Raw genomic sequence first — 19,326 nt, 5'->3', positions numbered from 1 at the left:
TTCAAGAGGTTACTACAATTGGCAGTATTTACGCAGAAATTAAAAAGTTTAACGAGTCAGGACGTTACAATATTGCTCAACACAACAGCAAACACGGAATCTAAATAACACGGACCAGTGATTATTTGCAAAAGATTGGCGATGATCAATTAACATAATTTCTGTTTGAAATATCCAGTAATACAACAGGGTGTAAAACCCAGCGCAGTGAAGATGAACTGCTGTGTACAACTGGCTTTGTTACCAGCTGATCGACACTCACTTTTACCATGAATAAACATGTACAAAAACGAAAATACGTACGTGTTAAATATTATACAAATAAAGATTATTATTATTATTATTATTATTATTATTATTATTAGTTCCATATAGACTACTGCATATATGTACTGCATATCACTTTTAGCAATATACAAAAAATGTATTTTTCACTTTAATTTGCAACAAAAAGAGAAGCCATGATGAGCTTTTTTTTTTAATGAAAGCCCCATTGCTGTGACTTAAATAAGCAGTACTTTTTGTAATTAAGAAAATGTGTCGATTTATATTGAATAATCGAAATATTAATCGGTTGACTAATTGATTATTTTATTATTCTAAAGTTGCAGCCTTAGTCTTAATCTGTTTTGCCGATCGTTTTGAAGCCCTATAAGGCCAGGCTGGCAAAAACAGGAAACCACAGAAAGGTACGTGTACTGAGAAAGAGGAAGTTGCATCGTACACTATTCACAAACTTCCTGTTTCAAAGTTACTGCTGGCTTTCTCTCCATGCTAGGAATGAGCAACTTCTGAAATGGAAAAGTTTAAGGTTCATCCAGCTTTCTGTTACACAAACCTGGGTCAGTCGACCAGAAGGGGAATAAGAAAGGGGGTGGAGCGGGAGTGCGGGGAGCAGTAGCTTTTCATCTTCATTTCAGCTTCTGTTTTAATAAAAACACAGTACAGTCTAAATAGTGAGGATCAGGTCAGTTTATTAGGAACACCTCCTTGAGCTGTATCAATCAGACCAGTGAGGATCAGGCCAGTTTATTAGGAACACCTCCTTCAGCTGTATCAATCAGGCCAGTGAGGATCAGGCCAGTTTATTAGGAACACCTCCCTGAGCTGTATCAATCAGACCAGTGAGGATCAGGCCAGTTTATTAGGAACACCTCCCTGAGCTGTATCAATCAGACCAGTGAGGATCAGGCCAGTTTATTAGGAACACCTCCCTGAGCTGTATCAATCAGACCAGTGAGGATCAGGCCAGTTTATTAGGAACACCTCCCTGAGCTGTATCAATCAGACCAGTGAGGATCAGGCCAGTTTATTAGGAACACCTCCTTGAGCTGTATCAATCAGACCAGTGAGGATAGGCCAGTTTATTAGGAACACCTCCCTGAGCTGTATCAATCAGACCAGTGAGGATCCGGCCAGTTTATTAGGAACACCTCCTTGAGCTGTATCAATCAGACCAGTGAGGATCCAGACAGTTTATTAGGAACACCTCCTTGAGCTGTATCAATCAGGCCAGTGAGGATCCGGCCAGTTTATTAGGAACACCTCCTTGAGCTGTATCAATCAGACCAGCGAGGATCCGGACAGTTTATTAGGAACACCTCCCTGAGCTGTATCAATCAGACCAGTGAGGATCAGGCCAGTTTATTAGGAACACCTCCCTGAGCTGTATCAATCAGACCAGTGAGGATCCGGCCAGTTTATTAGGAACACCTCCTTGAGCTGTATCAATCAGACCAGTGAGGATCCGGCCAGTTTATTAGGAACACCTCCCTGAGCTGTATCAATCAGACCAGTGAGGATCCAGACAGTTTATTAGGAACACCTCCTTCAGCTGTATCAATCAGGCCAGTGAGGATCTGGACACTTCATTAGAAACACACGTTTATTTTGGGGGAAGGTATTAAAAAAAATAATAATTTAAGAACAATATAACTTGATTTATTTTCTTTAACAATATAATTTTCCAAAAACAAAACAAAACAAAAATATATATATATCCTTTTTTTTCATGTAATAAAATGTAAACAGTAAACGATACATTCTTTGACAGACTGATGCACAGAAAACTAAAGACATAACAGAGATACTGGCCTGCTCGAGCTGAGAACAATTCAACTCTGGACAGTCGTACAACTGGAGAGACAAGTAACTGCCCTCAGCGGTGGTCAGGCGTTTGAAGCACGAAGCAGCCGTTGCTCTTTTAACTCTTTCAGTCCTCTCTGGACCTTGTCTAGCGGCGTTAGTTAAGCTGTGTCGTTGAAATCGCGTTGGAACCTCACTGCACTCCTAGGTCCCAGAAAATGAAGGAGTTCCTTTTTGTGTAATTTAATTTAAAAAAAAAAATTGTTCAGGACTGAACGGGTTAAGTTTGATTATTTACCTTCGCTTCAACTGTACTAATAATTGTAACCCTTTTCAACACCCATTATTGACTTAACTTAAACTAAGGGACTGGTCTGATCAACCTATTCTCAGAACAGATGGAGACAGATAAGATCAACCACATGTTTAATGTGACAAGATGGTGTACAGTGCTACGAAATGCCAGGTTTCTCCCTGTGGGGTACGGGTTCATCAAACGGACCCCTAACTCAAGCACGCAAACATTTTGGCTAGTGCCTTTGTCAGAGTAGTAAGTAACTCTTAAACTGAAAATTAAACATATATACTGAAAAACCTTTCAAATATAACACATATATTTATATATACACACGCATTACGGACAGGTATTGAAGTCAGCAGAGGAATGCTATGTACAAAAAGGTGCTAACGTTGGATACAGTAGATACGACTGAGAAACAAGTATACACATTAAAAGAAAAATGAATGTCCCTTCATCTTCCAGTGACATCTGTTTGTGACAAACTAGGCAAGTCCCATACCAGACAGTATCCCTTATAAAAGTGTTTTAGTATGCTTTACCATACCTCCCGGGTTTTACATTGCTTGCCTGTGCTTTACATTGCTTGCCTGTGCTTTACATTGCTTGCCTGTGCTTTACATTGCTTGCCTGTGCTTTACATTGCTTGCCTGTGCTTTACATTGCTTTCACTATGCTTTATTACACTTTGAACATAAGAACATAAGAAAGTTTACAAACGAGAGGAGGCCATTCAGCCCTTCTTGCTCGTTTGGTTGCTAGGCTTTTACTGTGGGAAACTTTTCTAAGGGATGTACCAGGGGGACTGCCTGGAAGATGCACTGTGCACTTGGTAATTTAATATTTGTATATATTTACAGGGTCATCATAGGAACACATTGTATTATCAGATCCTTAACCATGTCACATCTTGCTAATATACTGTCCTTTCTTGCTTGGTGTTTTGGAAATTTGAGTCAAGTAGCCCTTTTTTAAGACTGCAGCATATGAGGTTTGGTATCCTTGTGCTGAGCCCCAGATGGTTCCTCCATGACTGTGTCTCCTCCCCGGGTAGATCCGAATCCATGCCCAGGAATGTTCTTGTTGTTTGTCTGAGGTGAGGTGTACCAGCGTGCTGTGCTTTGCACACAAGTTCCCCCCTGCAACAGAGTGCTTTGATAGTTTGGTCCGTTTCTGTTGTAGTGTTGCGGGAGCGGCTTTATCCCGCACAACACAGGAACCGGTAAGCATGAAACTGAAAGCCTTGCAATACGGCACCACATACAGGTCAGGTCTGTCTTTAAAACTTACAAACACTGAATGAAACAACAGGTATAAATGTGGGGTTGATCTGCAGTATGTTTCCTTTGAAAATACAGCAAGAATCTGTGGCAGTTGTACAGCTGTTTTTTTTTTTGTATTATTATTATTATTATTCTATACATTTATTAAATCAGGTGATTCCGGAATGGGTTCTGAAAAAAAAATAAAAAAATACAAAACAGGATGTTAGTTCTGTGCTCTCTTCGCTAACGCTCTCTCTAATTAGCTGCTAACTGACATCAAGTGTACAAGGAGACAGCACTTCCCAATGGATACTATCCGAGAGCCACTCAAGGTTTCTATACTACAGAGTACGCTGGATGTCTAGTTATAGCTAGTTGGTCTTCAGCATTTTTGAGGTCCTGTTTTCTTAATATATTTTAAATCAGTCTTTCGGTGACAGATTTGCCGTGCTGTCAGTGGGAGCCTTTGTGACGTCCCTATATATCAGCAGTGGGCAGTGTTCTCTACAGCATATTATAGGTAGACAGGTTTGGAATCCTAATGAAAGCCAATGGCCAAGAGATTTCACATCATATAATATAAAATAATATAATACCAATAACCATGCCTCCATCCTCACGCTCTCCAAAATTGTGTCTGGTGAAACTCTTACACTATATTGAAAACAACATTACAGTATCTAGCTATCAAGTTGTGGGTGTGAAAAAAAAGAAACACCAAGTCTATACATAGCCATATCACTGTGATCTACAGTTAGTCATCAGTAGAACCACAAGGGCAAATAGACAAAGCATTGTACTCCCCCATTCTTTGTTTTTGTGTTAAACGAGAGAGGGGTACACTGCAGTGTGCGCCACTTGAAAACCTGTCAGCAGCGCAAGTGTTACTGCACGAAGTGTAGCTAATACAGGGCGTCTGTTACAGTGCAGTCACACGCATGTTGTTTCATATCAAGGGCCTCCAGCCAAAAGCAAGCCATCCTTCAAAATCAGGAAGGTACAATGTTCCAAGTGCAAAAACATTTGACTGTATAAAACCAGCAAGAAGATACCCAAAACTAAAATTCAACTCCTCCTACGTCACCCTTGTAATACCAGTACAATTTCAAAATAGTTGCTGCTATTCCTGCGTTGTTCCACATGAACTCAGCTGGCTCCCCACCCCGGGGTGTAGACCGTGTGCGCGTGTGAGCAGCGGGGTTACCTTGCGAAGGGAAGAAGCAGTCCCCAAGTGCCGGTGGGGAGAGTGGGGTGCCGGGCTCGGACAGCAGGTGGCGCCCTGTCTCTGACGACTGCCTCATCATTATCTGAGTGGTGCTGCGGGTCTTCACACTGGGGTGCGGCGCCTCGTCGAAAACGGGGTTCTCATGACCCAGGGCCTCACTGCGGGGGGGTGAAGGGGCATATGGATCAGCACCAGGGTGATAAAGAATAATGATGACAGCAGTAATGATGGGAATAATAATAATTGTAGAATATTATTACTACTGCTCCTACTAAATAATAATAAAAAAATAACAGCATTGGTAGTATAGGATAATTGCTACTATTGAAATTATGACTACTACTACTCTAAATAATACAAATAGTAATAATAATGAAAATCATTCTTTGTGATCTTTGTGGTAAATACAGGATTGTGACAAGGATGGCTGTAGGGGTGGTGTCAGACACGGAAGAACACAGTACTGAGGGTAAAATGAAAGGAATCCACACTTTTATCAAATGAACAAAATAAAAAGGGTTTAACAAACGAAAAACACTTTGACAAAATAAAAGGCACGTTGGCTAAACGAACAGACACTAACAAACAGTGAACGAAACAAACAAGCATCGTGCTGGTCCTCCAGCACGGCTAGCAATTGTTTTAATGATTTTACTCTCCTGACTCTCACCCGTTCCTTCACCCTTGAAGACACCAACCCCGAATGAGTGATCCGTGCCTCTATATATACAGCTGTGCTGGGATTCAGTTACTAATTAATCATTCACTTGAATCCCAGCATGTGAACTATTTTGTGCAACCCCTGTGCTCACATACAGATACTCTGCACGTGAAGTAATTGTGGCTTCCTCATGTTTAGATACAAATATACATTTTATAACACTCATGCTACATAACTCCACATTATATCCTGTGCACCAATAAATACATCAACAATAACATGCCACAAGAATCTACTGTTATTATAAAAAAAATGACAGGAGTCATACTGTAATTCTAGCAGCAGTGTGGAGCAGTGGTTAGGGCTCTGGACCTCTGACTGGAGGGTTGTGGGATCAATCCCAGGTGGGAGACACTGCTGCTGTACCCTTGAGCAAGGTACTTTACCTAGATTGCTCCAGTAAAAACCCAACTGTATAAATGGGTAATTGTATGTAAAAAATAATGTGATATCTTGTAATAATTGTAAGTCGCCCTGGATAAGGGTGTCTGCTAAGAAATGTAAATGCATGTATGTAAAAATAATGTGTAAAAAATAATGTAATTGTATATAAAAATAATGTGATATCTTGTAACAATTGTAAGTCGCCCTGGATAAGGGCGTCTGCTAAGAAATAAATAATAATAAGTGTAACGCTAATAAAAAGGAGAGAAAGAGAAGTGGAAGGAGGGAATAGGGGAGGGGGAGTGAGTGTGATAGTAAAGTCTGGGCTCTCACCTGTCCATCCTCACAAGCTCATGGGCTCCTGCAATCAAAAACAGAAGCACAAACACACTTTAATTTAATTATTTTTAATGTCTTCGTCCCCAATTCAAAAGCGAACCAATATTTTTTTTAAATGAAAACGTTCTCATTCAAGTGGGTTTCCATGCCAGGGGTGGGGAATCCCCCATGTACTGAGTAAGCATATGCAGATTTGGGGGGGGGAGCTCTTTCATTAGCCGGCAAAGTCATTCCCACATAGATCTCCCCAAAATGTGCATTTCACAAGAGTTTCCTGGTACATTGGTTCTGGCACTGTTCTGAACTAGCTTTAGCACAGCACTAGCGAGGCTGCTGATGCTAATAGCAGGTAAGACCGAGGTTTCACAGCCTTGGTTAGCGGTCCTTTAGAGCAGTGCTTTTCAACCTGTGGAACACATAACAGCACTAATATGTGACAGGCTTGCTACTCCTACGCAGTCACATTTGTCTTTACGACAATGATTTCCAAACCACAGTACTCTGCTCATCGAGCGATAAATTATTCCACTTGTTTATTTGCCGTTTTTCTTTTTTTTTCTCTAGTAAACTGTTGTAATACTGCGGGATCCTGTCACACGTGCCACTTCTCCATTTCCCATGGAAGTGAAACTTGTCAACAGGGTTTCTATAGTGACGGGGGTTGGTGGGGGTGGGTTCTGACATGACCGTAAAGCATAGGACAGCACCAGCTGCACAGGGGAGCATTACATTTTTAAAAAGTCACTAGGAATGCGACGAATGATACAAAGGGAATAGAAACAATGGGAGGAATGCATCATCAAAGATAACGCTGGTACTGCTCTTTTCAAGACTCTTTTAAGCCTGCAAGTGTGGGTGAAATCAACGTTAGGGTCAGGGTAATTCCTGTTTTTCCATTCCAATTCCTTTTTAAATTTAATGACCAATTCCAAGGAACTGGAATTGATATTTTAGAGACATAATAATTGTTGTGATTTCTTCAACTGCTTTCATGTGAAGCCAAGTCAGTTGACTAACAGTGACTTCAATTGACGTCATTTGTTGCCACTGTGAGAAGCTCATTTGAACAGGACACTGCTAATTTCAATTTTGTTCAGTTTTGTTCATTGGAAATGGAATTGAAAATGGAATTGAAAAATGAATTGACCCCAGTCCTGATCAGCATTGCTAATTAGAGAGAGCGGTCCAGGTTAAGGACTGTCTGCCTTGCCCTTTCGTTTTGTTCAGACACTTCCCTTTACAATGTGAGCCCTTTTTTAATTACTATCTTGAAGGTCCAGTCAGTTTGGTTTGACTTTGTACTGCTGAGGGAGTGCGAGTGGGTGGGGGACGGGATGGGGGTCCGTGATTTCACCCAGTGTTCTGTGCATTTCTACATTATCATTTTGTTGTTGTTTTATTTTACCTTGTACATTAAATATTATACAGCGCTACCAAGATATTTCGTTATCATAAATGGAAGAAAAAAAAATTGAAAACAGTTCATCAGAGAAGGGCCCTTACACACTCAAAATACAGAACATGTACAATTTACTGTCCACATGCCTGCCTAAATGTGAATGAAACCAGTCCGAATTTCTGAATCATGAAATATGGAGGGAGAACTGTACTACAGTAATCGTCATCAACAGTGTAACATCACCGATTATAGATCAGTAGAGACTGTACTCACGTCTGTTAGATACAATGCTCTGCCTCTGCTTGTACACCAGCAGGAGAATGACAGGCAGGGACAGGACTCCCAAGATGCTCCCTGCTGTCGCTAAGCCCAGCGCTGTCGAGCCTGGGTTGGGGGGGGGAACGACACACACACAAGATACCCGTTAGTCGTTACCCGTATGTGACTGTTTGGATCACAGAGTGATGTAGCACCAGGCAGGTTTCAAGGAGGTAGGGAAGTCTGTGTCTCTCACTATATGTTCTGCAATGTGAACTGCCTGCTTTCTGATGTTGTACAGTGAACAGAACTCAAAGCAATGGAGGGATGTATTAAAGAGACACCCTAGTAATTATATTCCGCTATACAGACATACGTTGTTTGGGATGCGAAGAGTTCAAACACCCAAATGTTTTGCTGTAATTTTGGATGTAGTTTTTTCTTCCCATTCTTTGATCCAGATGTGGAAAAAAACTGCAGCTCTTAAAATAACAACCAAGGAAAGCAGAGGATTGAAGCTGAAATAACTCATCCTGTACACTCCCTAACCCTCTCTCCCTACCATCTTTTCTCCTCCACCCTCTCCCCCTCACTCCCTACCCTCTCTCTCACTTAACTCCTTCCCTACCTACCCCTATTTCTCACCTTACCCTCTCTCTCCCTATGCTATCGTGTCCACCCACACACCCTCCCTCTCACACTGCCTCCCTACCCCTCTCACTCCCTACCCACTCTCTCGCTCTCTCCACCCCCCTTTGTCCCCACCCCTGCATACACTCATGATCATGGCCCAGCAAGCCAAGACACCATGACTCATACCAGAAATCTTTTAATAAGCACAACTTCAGTCCTGGAAAAACAAAGAACCAGAACGCCTTCTGTGCGTGTGTGCATGAGTGAGGGGCAGGGCGGGGGGTATGAGGCATTGTTCTCCAGCTTCTAAATCTATCTCTTTCTTTCAGAAAGCTTTTGCAGGGTGCTTTTTTGTTAAGTTGCTAATTGAAAAGTTTCTGATAGGAAATCAAGGACAGAAGGAACCTAGAGTATGTGCTAATAACTATTTGTTGTAAACAGCTTGGAGAATTTAGTCCAGAGTGTTATAAAGGAAAAGCCACACATTTAAAATAAAGCAATACAAAATCTATAAAGACAACAGTATCCCACGCTGTTACCTTCCTTGCTGTCCTTGGGAGTGTGAGGGGCAGCATGGGAGATGCACTTCTGATTGGAGCTGCTGCCGTCTGTCACAATAGCAAATTGAAAGAGGGAGAAAGAGAGTGAATGTGAAAGAGAGAGAGAGAGGTCAGCATCACAAGTCACATTGCTACATAGGAGACACTACATTGCATGGCATTAAAACTAACATTCACTTTTACCAAAGGTTCCTGGTAAGTATTTGAATGAAGCAGTATCTGTGGCCAATGGGTCTATTTTAATGATTTTATCGGGCCATTACGGTAAAGAGGTAAAAAATGTCAGCTTCCTGTTACTCTAGATTTATGCATTGTCTACTTGACTCGGGTTTTTTCAAGTGCTTGTAATGCAATCCTACAGCCATAAAAACGTCTCCTGCATCACATTCCTCACATTTTAATCTCAAAAAGAGAATGTGTGGGGGCTCTCGAGTGGCGCATCCAGTAAAGACGCTCCGCGTGGAGTGCAGGATGCGCCCTATAGCCTGGAGGTCGCTAGTTCAAGTCCAGGCTATTCCACTGCCGACCGTGGACGCGAGCTCCCGGGGGGAGGGAGGGTTAGGTCGGCCAAGGTGTCCTCGGCTCACCGCGCACCAGCGACTCCTGTAGACTGGCCGGGCGCCTGCAGGCTTGCCTGTAAGCTGCCCAGAGCTGCGTTGTCCTCCGACGCTGTAGCTCTGGGTTGTCTGCATGGCGGGCCTGCAGTGTGTAAAAAAAAAAAACGGTCGGCTGACGGCACACGGGGGTGGTAGCGGTGAGCTGAGCTTAAAAAAAATACAATTGGATATGTCAAATTGGGAGAAAAGTGGGGTAAAATTAATTGGTGACTACTAAATTTAAAAAAAAACAAAAGAGAATGTGTGAACTCGAAAAACCTGCGTTCTTCCACATTAAGAGCAACAAGAGCCTCACTCAGCGCACTTACTCTGGGTGACATTGAGCTCTATGTAGCCGTGGTCGCTGCCCAGCAGGTGGGGTTTGTTGTGCTCCATGGTGATATCGTAGACGTAGCAGCAGTAGCCGCCCTGGTCCGCCACGGTGAGGTTGGCGAGGGTCATGAAGAAGGTGCCCTTGTGGTCGGAGGATAGGAACACCCCCGTGTGGGTGCCGTTGTCCTTCACGTGGCGTGGGTGAACCCTCTCCTTGCACTGGGGGTTCCTCCCTGCGCTGAAGAGCCAGTTCCTTCCCACTTTGTCATGGATGTCAGCCAGATGGCCATATAAGGAGCATTTCAAAGTGACGTTGGCACCCTCGGGACAGCTGAAGGAGACGTAGGGAGCCGTGACCTTCATAGACCCCGCATGACCTGCAGGGACCACAGGGAGGCGACAGTCAGGTCTGAATCAGTTAAACACGGACGCAACACCCAGATAGAAACAGGTCAGCTCATTTTGTTTAGACTACAAACAGAACAAAACTGGACCTGTTTGGATTGTACCTCTGCCCATTGAACCCGAGAACAATTCTGTTCTGATCGCTTGGCCTTAAAATCAACGCCCTACAATTTCTAAGCCTCATTTTTCTCAGATTTCAATCCACTGTTTTTTCTTGCATTTAGTAATATAATAAGCAGGTTAAATGAATGACCCAGGCTGGGGGAAACACTATTAATATAGACTTGAAGTGACTATAGACTGCTGTGCAATTCAGTAAACTTTTTTAATTTTGAGTTAGATGTATATATAATATATATATATATATATTAACGAAAATCTATGTTTAACCATTTTCAACAAACATCCTGTCTAGACTATAATTCACTGACTTTAATTTCAAAACTTTTTATGGCAATATGGTAGTCTCTCTCTCGCTCTCTCTCTCTCTCTCTACACACACTCCTACAATGTCAGTCCCTATAGCCCAGTACAATTAAAGATGTTATTAACTCCACAAGTTGTCTCAATGAATCATAACAGCACTAATACCCTTCACATCCTCTGCTAGATAGTTGTCATTTGATTATCAGATATTCACACCCTTGTTTCAAGTATTGTTCTGTGTAATAAACATGGTGTTGAAGGTCTTAAATTTCTCTGAATGGACTTGGCGCGGGTGAAGTGGTGAGCCAGCACATTTGTCAAGTAGGCAAACTATTTGTGTGGAAGGTAACTGGCAGTCAAATTACTTTAGCACAGCTGGTTTGCATCCCAGGACACAGAGATAAAAGTATAAGCAGTCATAGATGTGTTAATAAAGAAACACAGGTACAATTAGTGTGGACATGAATGCAATACTGATTTTGCAGATACCAGCAGTAGGGAAAAAAAAAAAAAAATTGCTTGTGGATCAAACACACACACGTATATATAGTTCAATAACAATATATCTGATATAAGCCGCCTAATACAAAAAAAATGGCTTTAACATTGATATCTGGTCTGCTATGTATTATGTATATAGCACAGCAGTGGTCCTGAATTGTAATGGTGCAAAACCAGCCAGAAACAACTCATTTACAAGAAGGAGCAGTTCACTTATTTTTTCTAAGTTGCTTCCTACTCGCGTGTGTTTTTTATTTCTGTTTTAAATGTTTGTATCCTTCTCTGACAATTTGCCTTTGCTTCAAACTAGCGCAGTGTATCTCAGGAAACGCTTGACTGAGATATCCCGGACCTGCAGCACCTCTCAGATGTTGCAGTGCTTTTTCAGATTTGGCAGCTGCACTGTTTATCAGCAGGCTTGTGGTCTCACACTTGTGTGTTGTTCTCTTTGCTGGGACGGGGCCAGGTGTATTTGGAGCAGACTGTGCAGATCTCTCCAGCGCTGCTGCTGCATGCAGACAGGCAGGTGTGAACTCACAACGGAAAAGAAGCTACACTTCCTGTGTACTAGCTCCCCCCCCCCCCCCCCCCCCAGTGTATAGCTCTTTCTTCTTTCTTTATTTATTTGAGCTGTTTTTCGTTTTTTTTAGGTCAGTGCATCTTGTCAGCTGTGCAAGGTGCAGAGGTGTGAAAGAGTTAGAACCTCACTGCTTGGGCAGAAAGTTCATCACTTTTTTATACCATACATGATGTTGCTTGATAGAAAGTGCTTATCACTACAGTGAGGTGAGGAATACTGACTCCCACTGCAGTGCAGTTTGATCCGTGCCAGGTTTTACTCTAGTTTGCATAAGCCTTAAAAAAAAAAAAAATATATATATATATATATATATATATATATATATATATATGCACTCATCACAACGATTGAGACAGAAACCCCTACTGGTCTGACACCCGCCAAGTTCAGCTGGGAGCTTCCCGGGCTGCATCAGCTCCTACCCAACCAGTAGAAACAGTTACAAATTTAATTGAATTAATTTTTTTTTTTTCTTAGTAGAAAAGGACATTCTGTAGCTTGTTACAGCAGAATAAGATACAGCATGAAGTTATTATTGAATTCCTCTGCCAAAAAAAATAAACACAGTGATCAGGGATGTAAATGTTTCAGTGCTGTATTACCAGGCTGCTGAAAGATGTATATTTCCTGAGAGTCTTCAATTGGCCCTGGGGAAGGGAGATAGCTCTGGGCTCTAGCTAGAAAAAGCTACAGTGTTATCTAGGAAGGAGATCTGGCAGCTGAAGAGAGGGGGCAGCGTCCTATCCTGCTCTAAGAAAACAACTGGATGAGAATGTTTCCTCTCTCTGTTATTTCAAAAACTGGGGCATGCAGCTTGGCTCGGGCGACAATGTCTTCTTTTTGCGGTTAAGTGTTTTATATTCCGATTTCAGAGGCATCTGCATTACAAAACGCAGCTTAGGAAGTTTCTCTTCACCAAACACTCTTATCCAAAAGTTTCCTTTACACTTGTCCTAAATGACAAGAAAGGCTTTTGCAGAGTAACGTTTTCAATTAGACCCACTTCCAGGTTTTCGTTTTAATAAGCAAGCGTGTTTAGACTTTATAAGAACTGGGGCACGCCTGAGCTCTCTGGTCTACATTGATGTGCTTGAGAGCTAATCCAGGATCCAATTCTTATTGGGACTGAACTCATTGCTACCCTTGTACCCAAGCGGCCAGCAGAGACTCGTAAATCTTCTTGTTATTTGAGATGCAGGGCTGTGGAGTTCAGGGACTGGTATAACAAGAAGGCTGGTTGGTGTCCATACTGGTGTAAATACTTACAACAGTGGTTTTGAAACAGGTGGGCCCAACTGACATGGGGATGACCAGGGGATCCTCCAGAAATTCTGAAAATGTCTCTCTCAAAAATGTAAAACATTCTTAAAATCGTGAGGTAAAGGTATTCTGTAATTAATGTTTGAACGGTGATGTACTACATTGGTTAATATTTACTTTGCATTCAATGAAGACATTCTTCCTCCTCTGGGTATCTGATAAGTGCGCATCCCGTACACTAGCTAAAAGGATTGGTTCCTCACTGCGGCTTGTGTGTGTGTGTGTGTCTTTGTGATTTCCCTTTCCTTAGTTTTAAGTTCCTATTGACATTTCATTTATTTCTTATGTGATTCATTCCAAAACACATCAGAAACAAAGGACAGTGGATTCAGACCTGGAGGCACGGACAACTCTAGACTTGCCTAGCTTAAGATTGCTGAGCTGATGTTTGCTCCAGTCCAATCTGCAACCATAAAGAGCCTTATCTCATCAGACTGTAGAAAGTGAAACTCCTTGTTGAGACATCCCAGATCTCAGTAGATCTATCTAGCTGCTTAAATAGCTTTAAATAAATAAATAAATTAATTAATTAAAATAAATAAATGTGCTGTGGTGAAGCATTGCAATGTTGCACGTTTACACAGGAGCCCCACAATGGGGAAGTACTGTAGTCTGATCAGCAGAAACATCCTGTCCCTTCCAACAGCAGAACTGGGAAGTCTTGCAATAAAGGCAGGAGGGGGAGCGTGTTGTGCAAACCGTGCGTCATAAAAAACCCATTTCAAAACCACTGATGCTGAAATACTTGGGAGTCCAGCTGCCCTGTTCAGCCTTTTCGGTTTGTGAAGCTCCGAGATGCTTCAGAGACGGGAGGACTAGCAAAGTTCTTTGACAAACATCTGAAATGTTGATCCAAAGCTTCAAGGAATTGTACTGGTCTCTGAGTATTTCTGCATATCCCATGGAGTGTGTCATAGAGTGCGTACAGATTTTTTATAAGTCAGTCACTGCTGCGTAACAGTGATGCACTGAAGTAGTTCTACACTGTGGTTTGTGATCCTCAATCAGCTGTCTGAATGTACTGTTCCTATCTACTGTAGATATAGTAAATACTTTGTTTAGCTTCAATGACAAATATTTTAACTATCAGTCCGCATCTGCAATCAAAAATAATGTTTAGTAAAAAATAAAAGTGTTGATCTTAAGAACTGTCCCCAATTCAGTGTACAGTTTTGTGTGGCCTCTTTGGAGAGCTCCCAGATGACTTTTCAGTCATACAGCGTACAAACTTTTTTGATATTAAGGTGCCGATGTAAGGATACATGCAAAGTGATTTGCGGCTGCAAAAAACAAAACAAAAAAAATATATTGCTGGAGTAAAGTGAGACTTTGGCAGTCACTAAAAATGCATTGTATGTAAAGAATGGTTTTCACTTGGCATTCTGCACCCGCTATCAAATTAGCACTTTACCATCATTAATCCTTTTAAATGATATTGAAATGTATTCAAATGAAGAAAAGAGCAATTGGGCAGGGATCTGGAATACTAAGCGGGCACAAACATTATAATGAGCTGTAAGGATTTTGCCTTGCACTTGGGCAATTGCTGACCCGCCAAAAACTTTACAAGGTGCAAACCATTGAAGTTGAAGAAGCAAGTAATTAAGAGCTGTGTAAAAACGCACACCTTCACAGACCTGTCCTTGGCCTCAGGGTGGCTGCTGTGGTGCACTTCCTGATGCTGCGAAGCTTGGCTTTGTTGAGGACAGGCAGGAAAACCTTCGGAGGAGAAGTTCAAGATGGAGAAGACCCTCATAGGCGACGCGTGTAAGAGGCTTGGGGAGGCTAAGCCTCCCCAAAATAAATTGCCCAAACCCTCACAAGAAATTGTTCTGACCAACACAAAAAATATTTTATGAGAGAAGATAGATTTTTTTTTTTTTTTTTTTTTTTTTTCCCCACAAGCGTGCAAAGCAGGTCTAACAAACATATTTCTCATTTTCCTATTCTTCCCGCAGATCTGAGCCCCCCCACACCGCTGCAGGAAGCTCATTCCCTTGCCAGGAACATCCTCTTCACAATTTCTAAATTTATTCGAATTGCTGTTATTTATACAAACCGCTTGATCCGAATCTGATTTTACAGAACTTGTGGCAAAATATTTTCGTAGCATACTGTCTGTTTTGTGAGAATTTGATAACTGTGACGCTACAGTCAGAACACATTTCAGAACACTTTGGTGCCAGATTATGAATGTTGCTGAAGTTTTTTCTTTAGATTTTTCCAGTCACTTCACTCCATTTTCAGTGAAAGCGGGGTCTTCTGAACTTCTGAAAAAGTGTCTGCAAGGAAAGCAGAAAACCGCATCTGCCTGCTTACTGTACTCTAAATATGAAAACGTATTTTAATATTCTGATGAAAATTAATGGTTTTGCTTACAGACAGTTTTCGGATACACAGGTAAAGAAGGCTATGACAGTCCTGTTGCAGTATCACCAAGGTCCAAAATACAGGATTTAGTTGCATTTCAATGTCATTCGTGGAGACAATGCTTGGCAGGTTTAACGTCCAATCGTCCCGCCGGTCTGATCCCCATAGTCGAAGGTTTACGGTAAGAGTGCAGTTATTTTTTTAAAATATACCTTATGAAATACGTTGAATGCCCCTTGATTATAAGTACGATAGTAAGTGCATGTTTAGAAGCTTAATAGACAGTATTAATAATTGATTTAAACTGGTGTGAAGTGATGGAAATGGTGTTCGAAATTGGTGTAGGTACTGTAGGACTGCAGAACAGGTTAACGGATTTAAAGGTTTTAAAAAACAGTGCAGCTTGTTATCCTTACTGTTTTTCTAATTTGCTTAAATAGGCATAACATGTTTTAAAGTACAAGCTAGTGCTGTGTTAAACTTCATTTATTTGGCCACCTTATGCTGAAAAAAAAGTAAAATATATATGTAGCATCCCTGAGTTGCTTCGAGGTCTGTTTTGTGCTATAAATTATTATACAGTACTCAAAAAGACACAGGAGAATGAATCCGGTTTACTTTTATTTGTGTCCCTCAGTCCGACTATTTTTCAAACTCAACACAATGAATGAAACTTAGTATTCAGACTCACTTGTAAAAGAGTTATACAAAAAAATGCAAGTCTTAATTAGATGGATAGATAGATAGATATGTGTGTGTATCTTACTGTACATCGTTGGGTTCAATAAATGCAGGGGGGAAAGTGTGGAATAGCCTCCCCAAACGAAGAGGTGTCAGCTGTGATGTGGATCTGCTCCACAAATCTCATACACGCTTACTGCTCTCTGAACTCCTAACCTCTCACTGGACAGTGCGTTATGCTTTTCGATGCGATTTTACAGGATCGGACGATACATGTTTATTTTGCAATGCGATTCCCTCGCATCGGCTATTATGTTATACCCACTCGCAAGCCTCAAATTATGTCAATTAACTTAAGGGTTCCAAACTGCAGTAAACCTGTACAGTACATTTAGGACCTAGGTGAGATCACCTTCTTCATTTTGCGAAAGGGTCATACTCAGCTGAAGCAAGGCAATCAATATGATCACGAGCAGAAAATGCGCACACACACTCACTCCTTTATTTTGAACAGGAGTCTGATCGACAGGTTCATTTGCCACTGACAACAAATCAATGATTTCCTTCAGCACTACACCAGATTGCAGAAGTCACGTCCAACAATCAACCATTAACCCATTTTTTTACCAAAAGTAAACAACAAAACAGTCAAAATATGAACGTTGACAGTCAATCGTGCAGAGATGTTTTTGCTTACAAAGGAATTAAGCGTCGAAGTTGTTTATTTTGGGCTTGGGTACAACAAATTGCAGTCCCAGTTAAAGAATAATAAAACAAAAAAAGCTATAAATGTAGCAACAAAAAAATGCAGACTCGTAAGAAACTGTATTGCTTTAAACGAAACTGAAATTCAAGCTTTTTTTTGAGTCGCGTTTAGATGTTGTAATATCTTCGTGTTATTAAAAAAACACGGAGATGTCAACAATAATATTGTGAGTCATCGCCTTGTTTTTAATCGAAAAAAACTATTATTAAATAATGAAAAGCAGCCACAGTCGAAAGCATAGTTTTAATAGGGCACACACGTATAACATGAAAAAGAACGTGTTTATTCAATGCTTACCTGATATTGTTGCTGAAACATTTATGTAGACGCAGATTAGAAGTAACCAGCGAAATTCCAAAATAGTAGGTTTTTTAGTTTGTAAATCCATGTCTATACGAACCGGCTTGTCTCAGTTTATTAACTGATGTAGAATATCAGAAGTTCCTTATGTAGTAGAGGAAAAAAATAATATAATAACAAAAGCAGACGAAAATTGTGTCTCCAGCAAGCCGATCGACACAGGAAATGTTCAAAGGTTTGGCAGCTTGGCATTTACATACTCTTGAAATACTGTACGGCGACCTTCTGACCATAAAAGTGCTCTCCAGTTATTCGGTTAACCACGGGGGGCGTGGTGTGTGTGTGTGTTTTTTTAATTTTTTACGCTAAATACAGAAGGTAAAACACAACTCATTACATTCCACAAATTTGTATTACTTTTTTCATTAGAACCGTTCAAACGAACTCTCAAATTCTGAAGGAGTTGTCTACCCTACTGCTAGGGGTAGTCAACTAGCTGTTTTTTTTTTTTTTGTTTGTTTTTTTAATGTAGTACTAGAGGTGCAAACAAATTACATCCCAAAAGTAGACAAATCTAAATCTAAAACAAAATGGCCAAAATGGTTTAATAGGTCGATTAAAAAAAATATATTCAGCGAAAAAAGGCACTTTACAGAGCGTTTAAAAGGGACCAAAAACAAAGTACACAGAAAGAGTACTTGGAACTGCAAACACAAGTCAAAAAGGAAGTTAGAAGGCCAAGAGAGAGATATAAATCAATATTGCTAAGGGGGTTAAAACCAATTCCAAAATGTTTTAGGAAAGGGAGATCGTGTCTAACTAACCTGCTTGATTTTTTTGAGGATGCAACATCGACAATGGATAATTGCAAAGCATATGACATGGTTTATTTAGATTTCCATAAAAGTCCCGCATAAAAGATTAATCCTCAAACTGAACGCAGTAGGGATTCAAGGAAATGCATGCACATGGATTAGGGAGTGGTTAACATGTAGAAAACATAAAGTACTGATTAGAGGAGAAACCTCAAAATGGAGTGACATAACCAGTGGTGTACCACAGGGATCAGTATTAGGTCCTCTGCTATTCCTAATCTACATTAATGATTTAGATTCTGGTATAGTAAGCAAACTTGTTAAATTTGCAGACAAAATAGGAGGAGTGGAAAACACCGTTGCAGCAGCAAAGGTCATTCAAAATGATCTAGACAGCATTCAGAACGGGGCAGACACATGGCAAATGACATTTAAAAGAGAAAAGTGTAAAGTATTGCATGCAGGCAATAAAAATGTGCATTATAAATATCACATGGGAGATACTGAAATTGAAGGACTCTGAAAAAAAACTAGGAGTTTATGTTGACTCAGAAATGTCTTCATCTAGACAATGTGGGGAAGCTATAAAAAAGGCCAACAAGATGCTCGGATATATTGTGAGAAGTGTTGAATTTAAATCAAGGGAAGTAATGTTAAAACTTTACAATGCGTTGTATATTGTGTTCAGTTCTGGTCACCTTGTTACAAAAAGGATATTGCTGCTAAAAGAAAGAGTGCAAAGAAGAGCAACCAGAATTATCCTGGGTTTAAAAGGCATGTCGTATGCAGACAGGCTAAAAGAATTGAATCTATTCAGTCTTGAACAAAGAAGACTACGCAGTGATGTGATTCAAGCATTCAAAATCCTAAAAGGAGACTTTTTTGACCTGAAAAAAGAAACAAGGACCAGGGGTCACAAATGGAGATTAGATAAAGGGGCATTCAGAACAGAAAATAGGAGGCACTTTTTTACACAGAGAATTGTGAGGGTCTAGAACCAACTCCACAGTAATGTTGTTGAAGCTGACACCCTGGGATCCTTCAAGAAGCTGCTTGATGAGATTCT

The 19,326-nt window shown here is 40.8% G+C and overlaps 2 protein-coding genes across 2 annotated transcripts in view; one reads left to right on the top strand and one right to left on the bottom strand.

The window, feature by feature from the left end:
* The window catches only part of LOC117415382 (cadherin-23-like), a 185,392-nt gene that overhangs the window by 135,481 nt on the left and 30,585 nt on the right, over positions 1-19,326 (top strand). The window lies entirely within an intron of this gene.
* LOC117415383 (V-type immunoglobulin domain-containing suppressor of T-cell activation-like) lies at positions 1,068-17,731 on the bottom strand. Its single transcript, XM_034025657.3, has 7 exons — positions 17,443-17,731; positions 10,093-10,473; positions 9,147-9,215; positions 7,990-8,100; positions 6,312-6,339; positions 4,853-5,031; positions 1,068-3,837 (listed from the first exon to the last, which is right to left on the bottom strand). Exons 1-7 carry the CDS (start codon positions 17,531-17,533, stop codon positions 3,800-3,802), a joined length of 897 nt encoding a protein of 298 aa, XP_033881548.1. The 5' UTR covers positions 17,534-17,731; the 3' UTR covers positions 1,068-3,799.

The sequence above is a fragment of the Acipenser ruthenus genome, chromosome 7 (assembly GCF_902713425.1).
Source record: "Acipenser ruthenus chromosome 7, fAciRut3.2 maternal haplotype, whole genome shotgun sequence".
NCBI lineage: Eukaryota > Metazoa > Chordata > Actinopteri > Acipenseriformes > Acipenseridae > Acipenser > Acipenser ruthenus.
The sequence above is the reverse complement of the archived record's forward strand: the minus strand, read 5'-3'. Positions and strand labels throughout refer to the sequence as shown.

Coding starts and splice junctions, on each gene's coding strand:
- LOC117415383 (XM_034025657.3), bottom strand. CDS start 17,533: ATGGATTTACAAACTAAAAAACCTACTATTTTGGAATTTCGCTGGTTA. Junction 6,340..7,989: donor GAGCATTGTATCTAACAGAC/GTGAGTACAGTC, acceptor TTTTGATTGCAG/GAGCCCATGAGCTTGTGAGG. Junction 3,838..4,852: donor CTGCTTCTTCCCTTCGCAAG/GTAACCCCGCTG, acceptor TTTTTTTTTCAG/AACCCATTCCGGAATCACCT.